The 19477-nt window shown below is 38.1% G+C and overlaps 1 protein-coding gene across 4 annotated transcripts in view; it reads right to left on the bottom strand.

Annotated features, from left to right (window-relative positions):
* PARD3B (par-3 family cell polarity regulator beta) overlaps positions 1–19477 on the bottom strand; it is a 1140922-nt gene that overhangs the window by 168571 nt on the left and 952874 nt on the right. For 3 of the 4 annotated variants that reach the window (XM_068967371.1, XM_068967373.1, XM_068967372.1), the window contains one exon: positions 17633–17935. The exons of the other annotated variant lie outside the window; for it this stretch is intronic. In XM_068967371.1, the coding sequence (XP_068823472.1) occupies positions 17633–17935 (303 nt within the window). The remainder of the gene's footprint in view (positions 1–17632; positions 17936–19477) is intronic. 4 annotated transcript variants of the gene reach the window in all.

The following is a 19477-nucleotide window of genomic DNA, read 5'->3' as shown; positions in this document are numbered from 1 at the left end:
TAAAATTATTTAGTAGTTGTCGCCTCCAGGAGATCTTAATTTCCATGATAGTAGGAACTATGGTCAAACCAATATTGGTTGAATAAATAGAGAGTCATTAACTAGTAAGTTCTATGTAACTCAAAGAAGAGTAAAAGAACCATGTTTCCTAAGCCCTGGCCTGAGAGGTTAGCTTTAACATCCTTTAAGGTTCCTGTAATCTCCTTTCCTTTCTCATATTTTTAGAAATTTCTGTTCACTGCATTCTCTAGCTGACTGATCTAGTGAAGGGAAGGGCATCTTAACCAACACTGGTTAAAAAAGTGAGAAAAAAATAATGGCCCAAATTTGTTGAGCACTCCCTATGAGCCAGCCACTGTGCTACGGGTTTAACATGTATTAACTTCACATATCCAGGAATCCTATGAAACATGGTATCACATTCACCCTAGAGGTGAAGAAAGAAAGGCTCAAGGATGTCACATACTATGACCAAGGATTACACAGCGGATTTATACCTAGCATTTACACCCAAGTTCAAATTCCATATTATTGAACACTAGGAGAGAGAGGATAACCTCAAGAGAAGTAATGAATAGACAGAGACTTTTCAAGAGGCAAAACAATGCATGTAAAATATCTCAGTACTGAGCCCATATTAAGTGTTGAGTAAACACAGTTATTAGCTATCATCATCACCATCATCATTATTACCATCATTAGTCTTGAGAATCCTCATATATATTATGCCTCTAGATCCTAAAACCCACAATGGAGCAGATTCTGGACATACTGTATCTGATGTAGCTAAATTTGAAGAAATTCCTTCTCAGAAAAATAAAATGACCCAAAGAGAATTTATAAACTAAGCCTCTTCAAAACTGCATGTAGACTCCTGTTATCTAAAAATTACTGCTGACGTCTACTGCTTTACATGTTTTGCTTTCCAGTGAATTAATTTTAAGACTTGAAAATCACATATATTCACAAAAGTTGTTTTCCAGACTTTAAACTAGAATTAAGCACATACAAGCCTTTTGGTACTATAATGTCCTGAGTTTCTGAAACATTTAGATCTAGTTCTGTTTCTTCTTCTTGGCATTTTTTAGTTTTCACTTACATAAGTGCCCAGAGAATCCAATTCATAAGATACTTGCAAGCTTTTACCAACACTGGTCTCAGTGCCAGAAGAAAAAGACTGTAACAAAACTTCAGTGAGTGGAAAACTGTGGCAGAATATAGGAAAATAGTTAAGAAGAGAAAGGACTGAAGTTGAGCACCAACAGATTCGTTATTTTCTATGGAAGAATAGTGAGGCATGAGCTGCAAGAGAAGCAAACAAACCCATCCTCCCACTTGCTAAATATGGTCACTGAAATGGTGAGGATGGCCCGCAGGGTCTCTGAGTGAGAGCATGGTAAGGAGAAGCAGCCTTTAGAAATGCCACTAATGTAAAAGTCATGAGACCAACACTCAAGAGCACGACAGTGATGCTGGCTGTTCTCTGGGGCCTGAGTGAAAAAGAACAACAGGAAAAAAAACTGAACACTAATGATCAATCTCTTCTATAACTTTTCCAAAATCAGTGTATATTTAGGTTCAAATGTCAAATCATTTATGACTGCTCTAATATGTAACACACCTTTACATGTGGTTATCATACATCTTAGTTTTTTTAATCCTCTGACAACAATGACTATTAACCATCAACTGACATTATCAATACCAACATAAAAAAAAAAAAGGATGTTCCATTTTTGGTAATGATGAAATAGCTTGTTGTAGTCTCATTTTCAGAAGAGAAACTACAGAAGTTGGATCAATTAGAGGAAAAAAAAACTACTTGATGGCATTGTGGCATCAGAGAACTCCAAAAGCAGCCAGAACTTGAGGGGCTAAGACTGATTCTGAAAAGCAAATGAGCACATTGAATCAAGTCCAATAAACTGTGGCACTATTCTCTGCAAGTCACTTGCTAATTCATAAGTAGCACAGAATCAAGTGCTAAAAAATTGAGCAGAGGTTAGTGGCTAAGAGACTTGTAGACTGAGCAGAAATTTTAACATTTTCATAGTGTTGAGAATACAGAAATTAGAGTTTATATCTGCTAAAGAAGGAGGGCCTGGTAAACAACCTGGATTTCCAGTTCAGATCCCAGAAAGGCTAAGGATAAACTACAAATAGACTATACCCACAACAACTAAAATTCCAGTTTCTAGCCACCTAAATCCAAGAGTAGATTAAGGCATTATGCCTCCACTCTAACTGCCTGCCAGAGAGCAAAAACAAATTCTCTCTGGAGAAAGATAACATCAACTTGAGATTATTTCTGCAATATTCCAAGCACTATGTCTAGCATTTGATTAATGCATACCAGGAGATAGGGCCAAATGACTGAAAACCAAGTGGAAAATTATTATTTTGGAAGACAAAGCATTCAAAAACAACCAGACTAAGACACACAGGGGGTAAAAAAAGAAGCACTGAACAGTCAGCAAGGAATATGTGCACGTACAAAACAGTCTAATATTTTTGTGTTATTGGAGTCTGAGAAGGAAAGGAGAAAGTAAGAAACAGTGCAGAGAACAACATTTGAAGAGACAATAGCTGAGGATTTTCCAGATTGATGAAAGACATTAAATTACAGATTTAGGAAGCTCTACACAGTCTAACTCTGTTTAAACAACACTAACACACACAGATACACACACATCACAGTAAAACTGGTGGAAAACAAAAGACATAAAAATTTTAAATAAATCAAAGACACACACATAAAAAAACCCAGACCATTTTCAAAGGAGTAACAGTAGTCTGACAATAGACTTTGATGAAAACATGGAAAGCCAGAAATAATGGAATGAAATCTTCAAAAAAAAAAAAAAAAAAAAAACAGGAAAAAAAAGCCCTTGATAACTACATACCCAAAGAAAAATCCTTAAAAAATTAATGTAAAATAAAAGCATTTTTTTAAAAACAAAACTGACAGGCTTTGCCACATTGTAAGAAATACCATTAAAGGGAAAAAGGAATAGTATCACAGATAGAAGCAAAGACATTCAAAAAGAAACAAGGACAAAAAGAAATAAAGTAAATGAATAGTTAATACATAAAATACTAGTTGCATTGTATTGCAGGGTTCAAAATATGTGCAGATTTAAAATACATGAAAACATAGCCTAAACAGTAAGTTCTGATAAAAGTGTTCTCAGTTCCATACATTGTTCAATAAATGATAAAAGTACAAATTTATCTTGGACTATAATAAATCAAGAATGTGTGTTATCATTTCTTGAGTACTATAAGAAGAATAAAAGAAAGTATAAAAACTCAAGGAAAAAAACTGAATCACACAAAATGCCTGATTAATAATCTTGAAAAAGGCAAGACAACAGAGAAGAATAAACACAGAATAGGTGGAACAAATAGAAATGAAGAGTGAGATAGAGATTTAAATCAAATTATATATACAGAATCATTAAATACAAACAGCATAAATACTACAGTTAAAATACAGATGTTATCTGACTGGATAGGAAAACAAAATTAGAAAAGATGCAACCTTATTGAAAGTAAAAAAGTGAAAAAATATCCTAAGCAAAATCTAAGCAAGAGAAAGATAATATAGCTATATCAATATTAGACAAAGTGAAAGTGAAAGTCACTCAGTTGTATCCGACTCTTTGCAACCCCATGGACCGTATAGTCCATGGAATTCTCCAGGCCAGGATTCCCTTCTCCAGGGGATCTTCCCAACCCAGAGATTGAAACCAGGTCTCCCGCATTGCAGGTGGATTCTTTACCAGCTGAGGCACAAGGGAAGCCCAAGAATACTGGAGTTGGTAGCCTATCCCTTCTGCAGGGGATTTTCCCGACCCAGGTATTGAACTGGGGACTCCTGTGTTGCAGGTGGATTCTTTACCAACTGAGCTATGAGGGAAGCCCAATATCAGACAAAGTAGACTTTAAAGCAGCAGTAATTACTAGAAATAAAATGAGATGAGTCATAAATAATATGAGTTAGTCCTCTAGGAATATATGACAATCCTAAATTTGTATGTACCTAATAACAAGCAATGCAAAAGAATGCTCAAACTACCGCACAATTGCACTCATCTCACATGCTAGTAATGTTCAAAATTCTCCAAGCCAGGCTTCAGCAATACGTGAACCGTGAACTCCCTGATGTTCAAGCTGGTTTTAGAACAGGCAAAGGAACCAGAGATCAAATTACCAACATCTGCTGGATCATGGAAAAACCAACAGAGTTCCAGAAAAACATCTATTTCTGCTTTACAGACTGCCAAAGCCTTTGACTGTGTGGATCACAATAAATTGTGGAAAATTCTGAATGAGATGGGAATACCAGACCACCTGACCTGCCTCTTGAGAAGTCTGTATGCAGGTCAGGAAGCAACAGTTAGAACTGGACATGGAACAACACACTGGTTCCAATAGGAAAAGGAGTATGTCAAGGCTGTATATTGTCACCCTGCTTATTTAACTTCTATGCAGAGTACATCATGAGAAACGCTGGACTGGAAGAAACACAAGCTGGAATCAAGATTGCCAGGAGAAATATCAATAACCTCAGGTATGCAGATGACACCACCCTTATGGAAGAAAGTGAAGAGAAGCTAAAAAGCCTCTTGATGAAAGTGAAAGTGGAGAGTGAAAAAGTTGACTTAAAGCTCAACATTCAGAAAACGAAGATCATGGCATCCGATCCCATCACTTCATGGCAAATAGATGGGTAAACAGTGGAAACACTGCCAGACTTTAGTTTTTTGGGCTCCAAAATCACTGCAGATGGTGATTGAAGCCATGAAATTAAAAGACGCTTACTCCTTTGAAGAAAAGTTCTGACCAACCTAGATAGTATATTGAAAAGCAGAGACATTACTTTGCCGACTAAGCTCCGTCTAGTCAAGGCTATGGTTTTTCCAGTGGTCATGTATGGATGTGAGAGTTGGACTGTGAAGAAGGCTGAGCGCAGAAGAATTGATGCTTTTGAACTGTGTGTGTTGGAGAAGACTCTTGAGAGTCCCTTGGACCGCAAGGAGATCCAACCAGTTCATTCTGAAGGAGATCAACCCTGGGATTTCTTTGGAAGGAATGATGCTAAGGCTGAAGCTCCAGTACTTTGGCCACCTCATGTGAAGAGTTGACTCATTAGAAAAGACTCTGATGCTGGGAGGGATTGGGGGCAGGAGAAGAAGGGGACGACAGAGGAGATGGCTGGATGGCATCACAGGCTCGATGGACGTGAGTCTGAGTGAATTCCGGGAGATAGTGATGGACAGGGAGGCCTGGCGTGCTGCAATTCATGGGGTTGCAAAGAGTCGGACACGACTGAGCCACTGAACTGAACTGAACTGAATAACAAGCTTCAAAGTGCATAAAGCAAAAATTGACAAGAAGATAAATCTACAATTAGGAGGCTAATTTTAACTTTAAAACAGAAAGTAAAAACTCTACAGAGCATGTTCTCTGATCACAGAGTAAAAGTAGAAATTAAGAGCAGAAAGACAATAGGAAAATCTAACAGTTGGAAACTAGAAAATATACTTCTAAATAATCCATGGATCAAAGAGAAAGTCTCAACAGAAATTGAAAAAAGTAAATGAACTGAATGAGAATGAAAATGCAATATATCAAAATTTATAAGATACAGTCAAAGCAACATTGAGGGAATTTTATAGCATTAAATGCTTGTACTAGAAAAGAAAAAAAGAAAGTCTCAAATAATCTAAGATCCCACTGCAAAATATTAGGAAAAAGGGAGAGAGAGAGGGAAAAAAAAAACATAAACAAATTAAGCAGATGAAAAGATATAATGAAGAACATAAATCAATGAAATTTAAAACTGAAAAGTAATAAAGGAAATAAAATAAAATAGCTCAGTCAGTGAGTTTAGTCGCTCAATTATGTCTGACTCTTTGCTACCCATGAACCGCAGCATGCCAGGCCTCCCTGTCCATCACTAACTCCCGGAGTCCACCCAAACCCATGTCCATTGAGTCGGTGATGCCATCCAACCATCTCATTCTCTGTCGTCCCCTTCTCCTCCTGCCCTCAATCAATCTTTTGAAAAATCAATAAAATTAACAAACTTCCAATCAGACTGACAAAGAAAATATAAAAGATACTATAATAAGCAATGAAACAAAGAATATTACTACTGACTCTGTTGTTCAATAAGGAAATATACTATCAATAGAATAAAACAGAATACTATAAACAACTCCATATACATAACTTTGACAATTTAAACAGACCAACTCCTAGAAAAGTAAGAATTATAACAACTCACATAATATAATTTGAACAGCCTTATAATTATTAAGACAGTGAATTCATAATTATAAACCTCCCCCCAATTTTTAGGTGTAGATGGTTTTGCTGGAGAATTCTGAAACCAAATGTTTAAAGGAGAATTAACATCATTTCTATATAATTTCTTCCAGAAAAAGAAGTAACACTTCTTTACCCATTCAATGAAACTGGTATGACCATGATACCAAACCCAATGAAAGTACCAAAACACTCCAAAACTACAGATTAATATCCCTCATGAATAAAATGCAAAAATTCTTATAGAAATATTACCAAATAAAACTTAGTAATATATGAAAAGAATTAGATACCATGACCAAATGGGTTTTACTCCAGGATGCAAAGTGATTCTCTGTTTGAAAAGTAATAAATGCAAGCTAATGAATTAACATGCTAGAGAAAAAAGTCACCAGATCATATCAACTGAAACAGAAAAAAATAAAAAACATTACCCAAACCACAATACCAATTTATGATTAAAAAAAAAAAAACCCTCAGAAAACTAGGAATGAAGGAGAACTTCCTCAACTTGATAAAGACATCTATAAAAAAACCAAGCTTTGGGGCTGGTGCATGGTGATGACCCAGAGAGATGTTATGGGGAGGGAGGTGGGAGGGGGGTTCATGTTTGGGAATGCATGTACACCCGTGGTGGATTCATGTCAATGTATGGGAAAACCAATACAGTATTGTAAAGTAAAATAAAGTAAAAATAAAAAATAAAAATAAAAAAAAACAATATTGGAAAAAAAAAAAAAAAAACAAGCTAACATGGTACTTAATGTTGAAAGGTTGAACGCTTTCCCAAGATGAGGAACAAGTCAAGGAGTTCACTTTTGCCATTGCTGTTCTAGCCATTGTCATAAGACATGATAAGAAAATAAAGTTATAAACTTGCAGACTGGAAAGGAAGAACTAAAATCTAATGTTCTCACAAAAATCTATTGGTGATTTTTCACTGAGGCTCTATTACCATATTGGAAATAAATAAAATGTCCATCACTAGATGAATGATTAAACTAATTGTGGTACATCCATTCCACAGACTCAGCAATGAAAAGGAATGATCTATTGATACCCACAACAACTTGAATGGATCACAAGTTGCTAAGTTGTGTCTGACTCTTTGTGACTCCATGGACACAAAGAGCACACTAGGCTCTTCTGTCTTCCACCATCTCCCAGAATTGTGTGAAAAACAGCTAATCTCAAAAAGTCATGAACTTCCCCATTTATGTGATTCCATTTATTCATTATTCTAGAAATGACAGAATTATAGAGATGCAAAACAGATTAATGACTTCCAGGGGCTGGGGATGGCAGAGGGAAGGGTGTGTAACTATTAAGGGGTAGCAAGAAGGATCACTTTGTGTTGGCGAATTAGTTCTGCATCTTGATTACAGAAGTAGTTACATGTGTGGTAAAATTAATAGACTCACACACACACATTGTGCCAACATAAAACTCTTGATTTTCATATTGTTATGTAAGATGAAGTCACTGGAGAAAACTGGGTCAAGGGTATAAGAGGTTTCTCTGCACTATATTTTAACTTCCTGTTACTTTAAGAAAAGTTCAAAATAAAAAGTTAAAAAGTAATTCTAACTACATGCAAATATGGCTATACATAATAAATATAAGCATATGGTTATGAAAAAGGCAAACAAAATCACATGAGGTCATGCTGGCAAGAACTGTTCACCCAAGCTGAAAAGAAATTTACTAAATGCAGAAGTAAGAACATTTGGAGCCCTCCACTCAATTTTAATTCACTTCTAGGGGATTAATAATACTCAACTGCAGAATGGTATAAATGCCCAGATAATAGCAAATATAATATTAGCTTAAACTTTAATGATCCATATTAACTGCCAGATGCTGATTTCCGTTTCGTTTTATTTTGTGTTCACGTGTAAACTCAGTTCAATTCTTGTAACAACAGCATTATGTAGGTACTGCAATCATGCTCATTCTATAGATGAAGATACTACACCAGAAAAAAGATAAAAAGGAAATGTATAACTGTACTGGTATAAACATTTCCAAATAAAAATATATAAATGAGAAAAAAAAGGAGTGGTATAAGGATATCCAACCAGGCTTTGTTCTAAGGATGGGCATGGCTTGGGCCCAGTCTTGCTACTGACCTTGACATAGAAAATCCACTCCGTCTGCACTGAAGAGAATCTTCCCCCTAGGCTTGTGCTCAGAGGTCTTGGCAACTGGGAAAATCAGAGGTCGAGTAATGGCCAAGTTTGAGGGAATCCAAAGTGCTGCTCAGGCATGATCGAAAATCTGTACAAAAAATGGCTCTTGAATTTTATTTCTGTCTGGGTTCATATCAATTCCCAGTCAGCTCTCCAGACAGGAGAGTGTTCCACCACATATAAATATTAAAACATCTCTTTAAGATGTTGGACACTCATGAGTATTAACATTAAAACTAGCTTTTACTGTGCTTTCTCATCCCACTGGATTATTTATTGTTTGAAAGGGTAAATACAGGAAAGCAATTGATCTAACAATGGCCTATTCTTGATTACTCACTGCATTAAATACAGAAATTATGAAGAAGAAACTTTGGAATCTGTCTCTAGCACCAGCAAAGATTATCTAATGAAAAGGTATGTGGCTTCGGCTAAAAGATTAATGCAAACCACAGGTCACAAGAGGCTTGGATTAAGTGTGGTAAATCAACACAAATCTAGCACTACTGCAGAGAAGTGGGTCCAAGCCTAAGGCTTCTGATATGTCTTTGTTCCTCCATAGCTTTGAGCAGGATGTTTTGCACCTATGGGTCATCTAATATTTTTTAATGGAATGAATAAATGAGGGAGAGAAGGATGGCAGGGTGTCTGGCAGGTGAGGAGCAACATGAATGCTCTTTGCATGCTTAGTGAATTCCAGCATTTTAAACATCAATCTACAGTGACAAGTGTATTTTGCATCATGTCCCAGTATTCATCCACATACATTCCCTGTATACATATGGCTCAGAGTTGAAAGAATCTCTCTGCAATGCAGGAGACCTGGGTTCAATCCCTGGGTTGGGAAGATCCCCTCGAGAAGGGAATGGCAACCCACTCCAGTATTCTCACCTGGTGAAGTCCACAGACAGAGCAGCCTGATGGGCTACATTCCATGGGGTCGCAAAGAGTCGGACATGACTGAGTGACTAACACTTTCACTTTCATATGCATTTTACATACATATATAACTTAAAGAAATAATTATTATTACAATCTATGATGCTCTTTTCTATTCTCGTCAATCCTATTTTCTTAAAAAAAATGTTGTCTGATTCCACTAAATTGATTTCAAGGTGTACAAACAGGTTACAACCTGCAGTTTGAAAATCCCTAGCATAGCAGGCAGCTCATGAATGGATTTTGGAGTCAGACCTGCACTGGGATCCTGGCTCTGTCAATGTATAATCCATAATACTACAGGTAAGTTTCTTAATTTCTCTGAGCAGCTAGTTTCACACTTGAAAGAGATACCTACTCTACAGAATTCCTGTTATCTTTTCAAAATATAAATATGAACAAGCCATCTCCAATTCAAGGCTTCCATGAAGCTCTTGAGTCTAAATGCTAGATCTCAGATTATATGGCCTTTAACAACATGGCCTGAGTTCACCTGCATCTGTTTCCTCTAGCTCACCCTAATTTACACACCACACTCTAGTCTTCTGATACATGCGGTTCTGTAAATGTACCACGTCTTCTCACTGGACTTTTGTGTATGCTCTTCTGCTTGCCGGATTAATTTCTACCTGTTCTTTAGGTCACGATATAGATTCCAAGGAGCCTTGTTTGACCACCCAGATCTGCATTCAGTGCCCTTCTCTTGGGGCTTCTATAGCCCCTTTGGCCCACCCTCCTCATAGCATATCACTATTACTATTCTAATGTGTCAGCTGCATCCCTTCAGAGGACAGAAGATTCTGAATTCTATTCTGTTCTATTTGTGTTATCTATATGTCTAAAAATTATGTATATTCCCTCACATCTCTCAGTAAATAGGATAAATTAGATGACTATATCCTAAGGATCAGGACATTTATTTGAAAAGCAGTCAAGTCAGTGCTTACAGGACAGCCTTAAGAAATCAGAGTAGCCCTTTGCCAAGCATTCCTCAAATGTGCTTCCTTACTAGTAGTGATTGAGGATGGCACGGAGGTGGAGGTCTTGGAAATGGATGGGCATTGAGTACCAAATTTCCTTGCCTAGCTCATGCATAATAAAGGGGAATGTTGTCTACATTTGTCACTCCTGGAAGCTGACAACTTAGGCAGACATAAGTCTAGCAGAGTCCCAAGAGTAGGGCTCTCAGAGATGCAAAAAAAAAAAAAAAAAAAAATTAATGAGAACATCAAGTTTGAAAGAGAGGGGATAGAGCAAAGTAGAGTTAATGGTATATCAGTTACTATTAGCACTTATCTGGCCATAGATTCTTTCATTAAGAGATTTCTCATTATTCTTTAAAAGTCACTTAAAAATTGATGGTAATATGTTTTAAGAAAAAAATCTGATTACTTTGCTCAACTGATGAATTTTAACTCTCTATGGATATGGCATTTATCACTGGGATTCCCAAACTGAAACAAGAGCGCTTTGGCTGTTTGAAGAAACTAAAAAACACATCTCCAAGTAATCTACTGCATTCACTGTTCAAATCCCTACACACAGCCTCACAAAGCTGTGAACAGAAGTGAGAGAGAGAAAAAAAAAAAAAAAGCAGTGAAACGAAAGCAAATGTAACAGGAAAAATCATGAGAGAAAGACTGGGGACAAACATCAACAGAGGCAACAACTGTGCATGACACAGCTGTGACTCAGTGAAATATTAATCCTCTGAAATTAAGAAACTGTTTGGGGAAGAGACATTGAAGATCCCTCATTGCCCCAGGAGCACAAGAAATGTTCACAGCTGGCCAGGAAGCTTTCCGGTTAACATTTTTTCTATATTTCATCATCCTTATCTTAGAATTTCCCCAAACAGACTTTTTCTGTACATTTTTAGTTTTCTAGGAAACTAAGAGTGTATGTCCCCCTTTGCTTTACTTCAGTGCTATTAGAAGTTATTCAGACTGAGATCTGTCTGTCTCAGCTATAAAGGAGGACCTACATAATAAGAATAGCCTCCCAGGAGGAGTTAATGAAAATATTTTTGGGGGGGTTATACAGTGAGTATAACTTTTCCTTGGGAGGAAAGTTATGACCAACCTAGATAGCATATTCAAAAGCAGAGACGTTACTTTGCCAAAAACAGTCCGTCTAGTCAAGGCTATGGTTTTTCCAGTGGTTATGTATGGATGTGAAAGTTGGGCTGTGAAGAAAGCTGAGAGCCGAAGAATTGATGCTTTTGAACTGTGGTGTTGGAGAAGACCCTTGAGAGTCCCTTGGACTGTAAGGAGATCCAACCAGTCCATTCTGAAGGAGATCAGTCCTGGGTGTTCTTTGGAAGGAATGATGCTAAAGCTGAAGCTCCGGTACTTTGGCCACCTCATGCGAAGAATTGACTCATTGGAAAAGACTCTGATGCTGGGAGGGATTGGGGGCAGGAGGAAAAGGGGACGACAGAGGATGAGATGGCTGGATGGCATCACTGACTCGATGGACATGGGGTTTGGGTGAACTCCGGGAGTTGGTGATGGACAGGGAGGCCTGGTGTGCTGCGATTCATGGGGCCCCAAAGAGGTGGACACAACTGAGCCACTGAACTGAATTGAACTGACAGTGAGTAATTTTGCTGTATAGCAGAATTTAGCACAACATTGCAACTCAACTATACTTCACTTAAAAAAAGAATATATTTGAACAGAGTGCTATGTAGCATCAATCTATAACTTTTGTGTTATTAAAGAGAAGTAAAAAAAACAAAAAGAGAATTTAGAGGTAATCTGTGGTAGTTTCCATGGAGTGATTCCCTAAAAGCTACTAGAATTCCTTTCTCCCTTTGCTTACTGGAACTATGAAACAATATTTCTCAGTACCATGTTGCAACTTCAAAGACTTATAAATACAGGTTTTGACAATGAGAATTTGTTGTGGTCTTTTGGGAAATATTTTCAAAGGGATGAACTTGACTGGCTCATTTCATCGGCCATTTATACCTTTTCCGTACTTTCTTCTTGGAGAGTGGACATGAAGTCTGGAGCTACAAGAGCTATCTGAGAATCATGAGGCAACATGAGAAAAAGACCTAACTACTGAAGGAAAAAAAAAAAAAAAAGAAAAAAGCCTACTTTATGAGGGCCAGGACCACCTACATTCCTTAAAAGTTGAGACAAATATATCAGTTGGGTTTTCTATTGTTTACAGCCAACAGGATCTGACTGGATCCACTATTGCTATTGACAGCTCTTCTGAGGCCCCTAGAAATTCAGCTACTCCATTCTGTGGACAATGTTGAGCCCAACTTTGAACCAAATGAACATAGGAATAACGAGGTAAGGAAGATAGCATTAGTTCTGATGACAAACTTTGGGATATCTAACATATGTGTTCGTCACTCAGTTGTGTCTGACTCTTTGTGATCCCATGGACTATAGCCCACCTGGCTTCTCTGTCCATGGGATTCTCCAGGCAAGAATATTGGACTGGGAAGCCATTCCCTCCTCCAGGGGATCTTCCTGACCCAGGGAGTGAACCTGAGTCTCTCGCATTGCAGGCAGATATTTTTTACCATCTGAGCCACCAGGGAAGCCTAGGAACATCTGATGAGTCATGATATTTAACAGCTGACATAGGAGCTAAATGTGTAATAAAAGTAGCTAAGTACATTCCTCACTTATGCTGGTGATAAGACTGAGCTAGGAGAATCTTAACTGTTTTCTAGGTTTTTGCCTTTTCTCCTCACACTCTTTATGACTGCTTCTACTTTTTGTTTTTGATGACTGAAACATGCCAGCAGGAGTTTGGACTGACATTAGGAATTAACCACTGACCACTTGAATTTAACAGTTTCCCCAATCTATGACTTTGAAGAGTCAATAGCCAGATATAATCAACAACCCTCCTAAACAGTTATATTTAATTCAATAAACTTGTTGCTATATAACTACTAGATTGGTAAATCTAGGTAAATCCTAGATTGGTAAATCCTAGGACTACTAGATTGGTAAATCAAAGGTTCTTGCAAAAACAGTGTATATTAATATCAGTAAGATATCTGACAGTCTTCCATGATGTTCATGGATAAACCAAGAATGCACACCAGCTAAACAGCAGACTGGATTAATAGTTAAGTGAACATCTGAAAGAGCATTGATTAATGGAGGTCTCAGGTGATGAGTTGCAGGGATTATACTTGACATTGATCAATGATCCTATCAATGACATACACGAGTCCACACTGATTAAATATGAGAATGGTATAAACCTAGCAAGGCTAGCTAATATACTGGAGGACAAAAATCAATACTTTAAAATATCTTTATTGGCTACAAAAATTGGCCAACCCAACAAGCAAAAATATTTAACTTGGTGCAATAAAAGTCAATAATGACAGCTAATAAAAAAGTTTAGGCTGCATTAACAAGTGTAAAGGACTAAGACCAAAGGATCTAAGAGTCCCAAAGATTTCTGTGTTTTCTAGCCATATCTGAAACAGTACCCAACTGTGCATGGCGTCCTCAACAGAGGGCAGTTGGCAGTTATAAGTTCAGGAGACTTGAGCGTAGGCAGAATATGGCTACTAAGAAGGCTAAAGATGTCCATTATAAGACTAAAATAGCCAGAGGAGTTTATACTGAAGAAATGACTAAACTGCTCAAGGTTATGTGCTTGTTTTCTTCATCCTGGTAAAGCCAGCTCTGAGCACAGAGCCTGCCTCATGTTTTGACTTCAATAAATATTTATAAATGAAGGTGATAGCAGCCACGTCAAATCTGAAGGGCTAAAAGTGAGGTTTAGATGCTGTGTCTAGGTAGGCTAATCTTACCTCTGGTCTCTGCTAAACAACTGTCTCCTAGTTTTAAGCTAAGGTTTTTGGCTGCTTTTTATTTTGTCCCGTTTTCAATGCCACTCTCTTAATCCAGACCCTTACCATCCCTCACTACTGTAATCGTATCTTCATTTGTCTAACCATCTAACCATCTTCTTGTTTGTCTGCCATCAAACTGGCAGAGCTATTTCCTCCAAATACAGATCTATCAGCTCATTCTCCAGTTATGGCATTTTGATGGTTCCCACTGTACACAGGATTCCCCACTCCCACACACTACTGCTCATTCTTCTGTAGCCCAGGGAAGGCAGCACTATTCAGGCATAACTTCAGAACCCTTCTTACCATAGATCTGCAGACAGCTACCACCAATCATAAGGTGTGAATACAGGATGGAACCCTATTCATGCACAACCTGGCTCCAATCTTCTTATTTTTCTTTCTAGATCATATGTCTATTCTTTGGAACACTGGAAGACTACCTGATACTAATTTTCACCCATGTAGATTTGACCTGGACAGAAATTTCTTAGGATAATTGTAACTGTAGCCAGATTCATCTTCTGTCATTTTCCTTCCCATCCACTCTCCATGTTCTGAGCTTCCCTAATGTGCCCTGTTCTTTCCAGCCACTTCACCCCTGTGCATGCTAACTTGTCTATAAGGAAAACAATCTTTTTTTCTGTATCTGATCAATTTGTATGAATTCTTCCAGAACCAGTTCAGATATCATTTCTGTTTGGAGACCTTTCATGAGCAACAGAGTTAGAAAAGCTTTTTCTTCTGTTTATGTTAAATTGTAATTATCTATTTCTATATGTGTCGATCTCCTCCTCCCTAGAATATAATTTTCTCTGGAATGGAACCACCTCTTAGTCATCTTTTTAAAATTCCTAGAGCTTGAGACAGTAGCTAGAACACAAACACTCACTGAGTGACTGAAAGACTGTATAGATGATTAAATGAACGACAGGCCTCTAACTGTAAATAAGATAGGGTTAGAGCTCAGAGTTCCCGCCTATGAGCACCACATCAACTTTATTAGACTTACTAGGACCCAGGCATGTTGGAGAGTTCAGAATTTCATTGATAAAAACAAGTAATAATGACGATGATGATAGCTAACATTATTGAATGCTTATTATATGCTGAAGCAGAAACTGCTTAAGATTTAAAGAACAAGGAGCAGAACAAATCTTAAATATGGTTAAAGATAAGAACAGAATAAAGATAATTCTGAGTATAGTTACACTTTGATATGTTACCCCAAAATATGACAACTGTCTTAAACTCCACCTAAAGAACTTTAGATCATTTATTAATACAGAGAGGTTAGACCCAAAGGAAAGAATATTCCTTACACATGTCTGGGCTATGCAGTAAAAAAAAAAAAAAATATATATATATATATATATATATATATATACATATATATATACACACACACACATATATATATATACACACACACATTATATATATATTTTTTTTTCTGATATCATTCTACTGTGGCTACAGTTACAATTATCCTAAGAAATTTCTGTCCAGGTCAAATCTACATGCGTGAAAATTAGTATCAGGTAGAGTCTTCCAGTGTTTCAAAGAACAGCCATATGATCTAGAAAGAAAAATAAGCCTTCGGTGACAAAAATTTGAGGAGTAGAAGTGCTAACTGTTATATGCTCCTCTTAGAAACTTACAAGGTATGTTAGTTATTGGGGATAAGAAGACAGAAGTAAGAAAACATATTCAATATGGCTTAACCCAGACCTTTTCACACACATTTGAACAATGAATTTTTTTTTATTAGAATGCTTAGTATTTATTTTCATGGAATTAGAATCAGAAACATCGGCTTTGGAGGTTCATAGAAACAGTTCTGCACTGGAATTCTGGCAGAGGGCACTTGCCAATGGGTTTGCAATGAAGACCTATCTGATTCAGAGAAGGTAAGATTGGCTTTTGTCTGGGCCAGAAGAGACTCATGCCTGGTCCCATCATTTATGTGACAAAAATTCAACCCTTTATTAAGGCTTGGGAGAAAAAGACCAGCTCTTAATCAGTCCTTTGAATTAACAGTTCTGTTATGGCTGTCTCACACACTCTCACACAGTCACAGGAATTTATATTTTCATTTTATCCCAAAGAAAAACTTGACCATCTTTCTTTAATACTATCAACCTGGAAGCTTGACAGTAAGGATTAAAAATTGCTCCTTCCTTCCCACTTGGTTATTGGAAAGGCTCTGAAAGGTAATCAGTCTTGTGAAGCTGCACTTTACAGTCTGCATAAAAACGCCATGATTTTCCTTCCTCTCCCCAACCTAATTGAAAGTGCATAATATCACCCAGCTGGGGAAATGTAAATGGTAAACATATACAATATATCATGCTATCACACAAAAGCTGGTTACTAATAGGGACTGGGTGGTTGTCAGGACCAAAGGGAATCTGGAAAACAAGTCTTTTTTTTTTTTTCATCTAGAGTGAGAATTCTTTGTGCCTGCCACCCAGCACCCCCCTCCCCCCCGCCCCCAACACATACCTCCTCCCTCCAGACTTCAAGTTACAGCAGATTAAACCAAGGTCAGTCAACTCATTCCTTGTGTGTGTAATTCCAAGGGTCACCTAACAATGTATATTGACTAACACTCTCTTATACCACCCTTTCAAGAAATGAGGCATTTTGCTTCTGGCAGGAGGTGGGGTTGGAATCATTCTGCTCCCTACCTACTTTGATTGTACTGACAGATGGTCCTATTATCTCTTTCCTCAGCTGCTAAACCTTAAGATCCTTGGCCTTGTCACCTCTTATCTTCCTCTACTTCATCAAACTCCTGTTGCAAAGATTATCTCCTTTTCTACCTCTGATCACCCAGGAATATCTATACAGGATCACACATGCCTTCAGTAGAAAATCTCAATCATTTCAAAGTCTTCTGCAATTCAGAGGTTATCCACAATTATACCGACTTAGAAATCAACACTTTCTTCTCTGACCCCTCACCTTCAAGAGTCATGCCATCTTCTAGAATCCATCTTTTATAGTAGGACTCTTAGGAGAAAGGATAACATCCCTTCAAAGTTTTCATCACCAGTTCTCTGTTATAGCATTCCTTCAAAAATTGCTCCCTGTTGCCTCATGAACTCAACTACTGCCATTCAGTCATGCCACCTTATAACTGGCAATTGTTTTATTTTTGATGGCGGATACCTTACGGGTAGGTCAAAGCATAGCACTTGTCAAGGGTACTATGTCATTTCAATTTTAACAGGTTGAAGGATATATTTTTATCTGCTTCAGCAGTGGAGATAATTTGAAACTTACTGAATTAAAACCACATTCATCTTTCAATAAGTTACATTACCTGTCAGCTGGCACTGGTGGATGGTATGGCTTGTTGACCTTGGCATAGAGACTCTCTAAGTGGTCTCTCTCTGGAGACAGTGGACGGCCATCTCGAGGGTAGCCCAGTGGTCCAGCCCGAGGCGGAGATGGAGACCTGTAGACATTTGCGGATGTACATGGTTCCCGGAAGTGGTTCACTCTGGCATAGTTGGGGTCCACTTCATCATCGTCCATATCATGCAGTGATCCAATTGCACCAGTAGCATAATCAATAAGACTTCTTGCCTGCTTTTCCCTTAGCTCCTGATGTTTTGCTCCAATCCTGAAAAATGTCGAACAAGATGTATGTGAGTTTAAATGCTTATACAATGATAGACTCTCGTGAATCTATGTTAATTACTTCTTGTCAGTTACTTAACTGCCACTTTTCTGGATACTGAAGATCACACCGTGCAGAAATGCTAAGAGCAAACTCCACAGGATTCATTTTATTTGTTACATATGCTTCCCTAGTGGCTCTGACAGTAAAGAATAAGCCTGCAATGCGGGAGATCCGGGTTCGATTCCTGAGTTGGGAAAGTCCCCTGGAGAAGGGAATGGCAACCCATTTCAGTATTCTTGACTGGAAAATCTCATGGACAGAGGAGCCTGGCTGGCTACAATCCATGAGTTCACAAGGAGTCAGACACGACTGAATGACTAACACTTTATTTGTTACAGGGTCTGGAAGATCCCCTGGAGAAGGAAATGGCAACCCACTCCAGTATTCTCGGCTGGGAAATCCCAGGGACAGAGGAGCCTGGTGGATTGCAGTTCATGGGGTCGCAAAATAGTCGGACATGACTTAACAACTAAACAACACCAGCTTTACTTTTATAGCAATGCTGCTGCTGCTGCTGCTAAGTCACTTCAGTCGTGTCCGACTCTGTGCGACCCCAGAGACGGCAGCCCACCAGGCTCCCCCGTCCCTGGGATGCTCCAGGCAAGAATACTGAAGTGGGTTGCCATTTCCTTCTCCAATGCAGTTATTTAAACATTTTGTCTGCTGATGACTAGGCTGATTACAGAGTCAGAGGCTGATTTTTATTAACATTTTTTCTCTATAAATGGGCTGTGCTCATGGGAACAGTCCATCTTTGGTGTAATATTCTAGAAGCCTACCTTGGGAAAGGGATGCACGTCAAAGAGCCCATCAGAATCTTACACTTTGTCTGTGACTTTCTTATTTGGTGCGTTTGATTTTTAGTGTATTCTTCTAAAGAAAAGCGCTTGCAAAAATTGATTTAACTATGAAAAAGAAACTACAGAGGCTTTCTGGTCACTAAAAGCAGTGGTATCAGAGATAATTTATAAGAGACTGTAAGTTTTTGGTTACACAAATGGGGATCATTGTGTTTCATTATACAGGGACTAGGGACAGAGTAAAAGAGTGAAATTAATAGGCTCCTGACAGAGACGAATTGGCACATATAAGTGAATTAAACACCATTACTGGCAGAACTCCACAGCACTAAAGCCTTTAGTGATATTACAAAATGCTACTGCTAATCAGTGTACCGTGTAGACTACCGGGAATGCGAGCAGTAAAATACAGTTCAGTGTATTCCAAACCCATCTGAATTTTGAGAATTTGACATTTAATCTGGAAAGTGTTAGACTGGATCTCCTAAATTCCCAGTTGCATGTGAAAATGGACAAGTCACTGTGGCATCTTAGTGGATGATGGTGATATGATGGTGTCAGGAGGTGTTCTCCACTAAAGAGGAAAGAATGCGACCTCATATCACCGGGCAAATAAGGTGCATTGAGTACAGGAGGAGAAAAGTAAGACAATGCTGGCTCAGGAGGTGAAAGAAAGACTCAA

The sequence above is a fragment of the Capricornis sumatraensis genome, chromosome 3 (assembly GCF_032405125.1).
Source record: "Capricornis sumatraensis isolate serow.1 chromosome 3, serow.2, whole genome shotgun sequence".
In the NCBI taxonomy this organism is placed as follows: Eukaryota; Metazoa; Chordata; class Mammalia; order Artiodactyla; family Bovidae; genus Capricornis; species Capricornis sumatraensis.
This window is presented reverse-complemented; position numbering and strand designations above follow the sequence as displayed.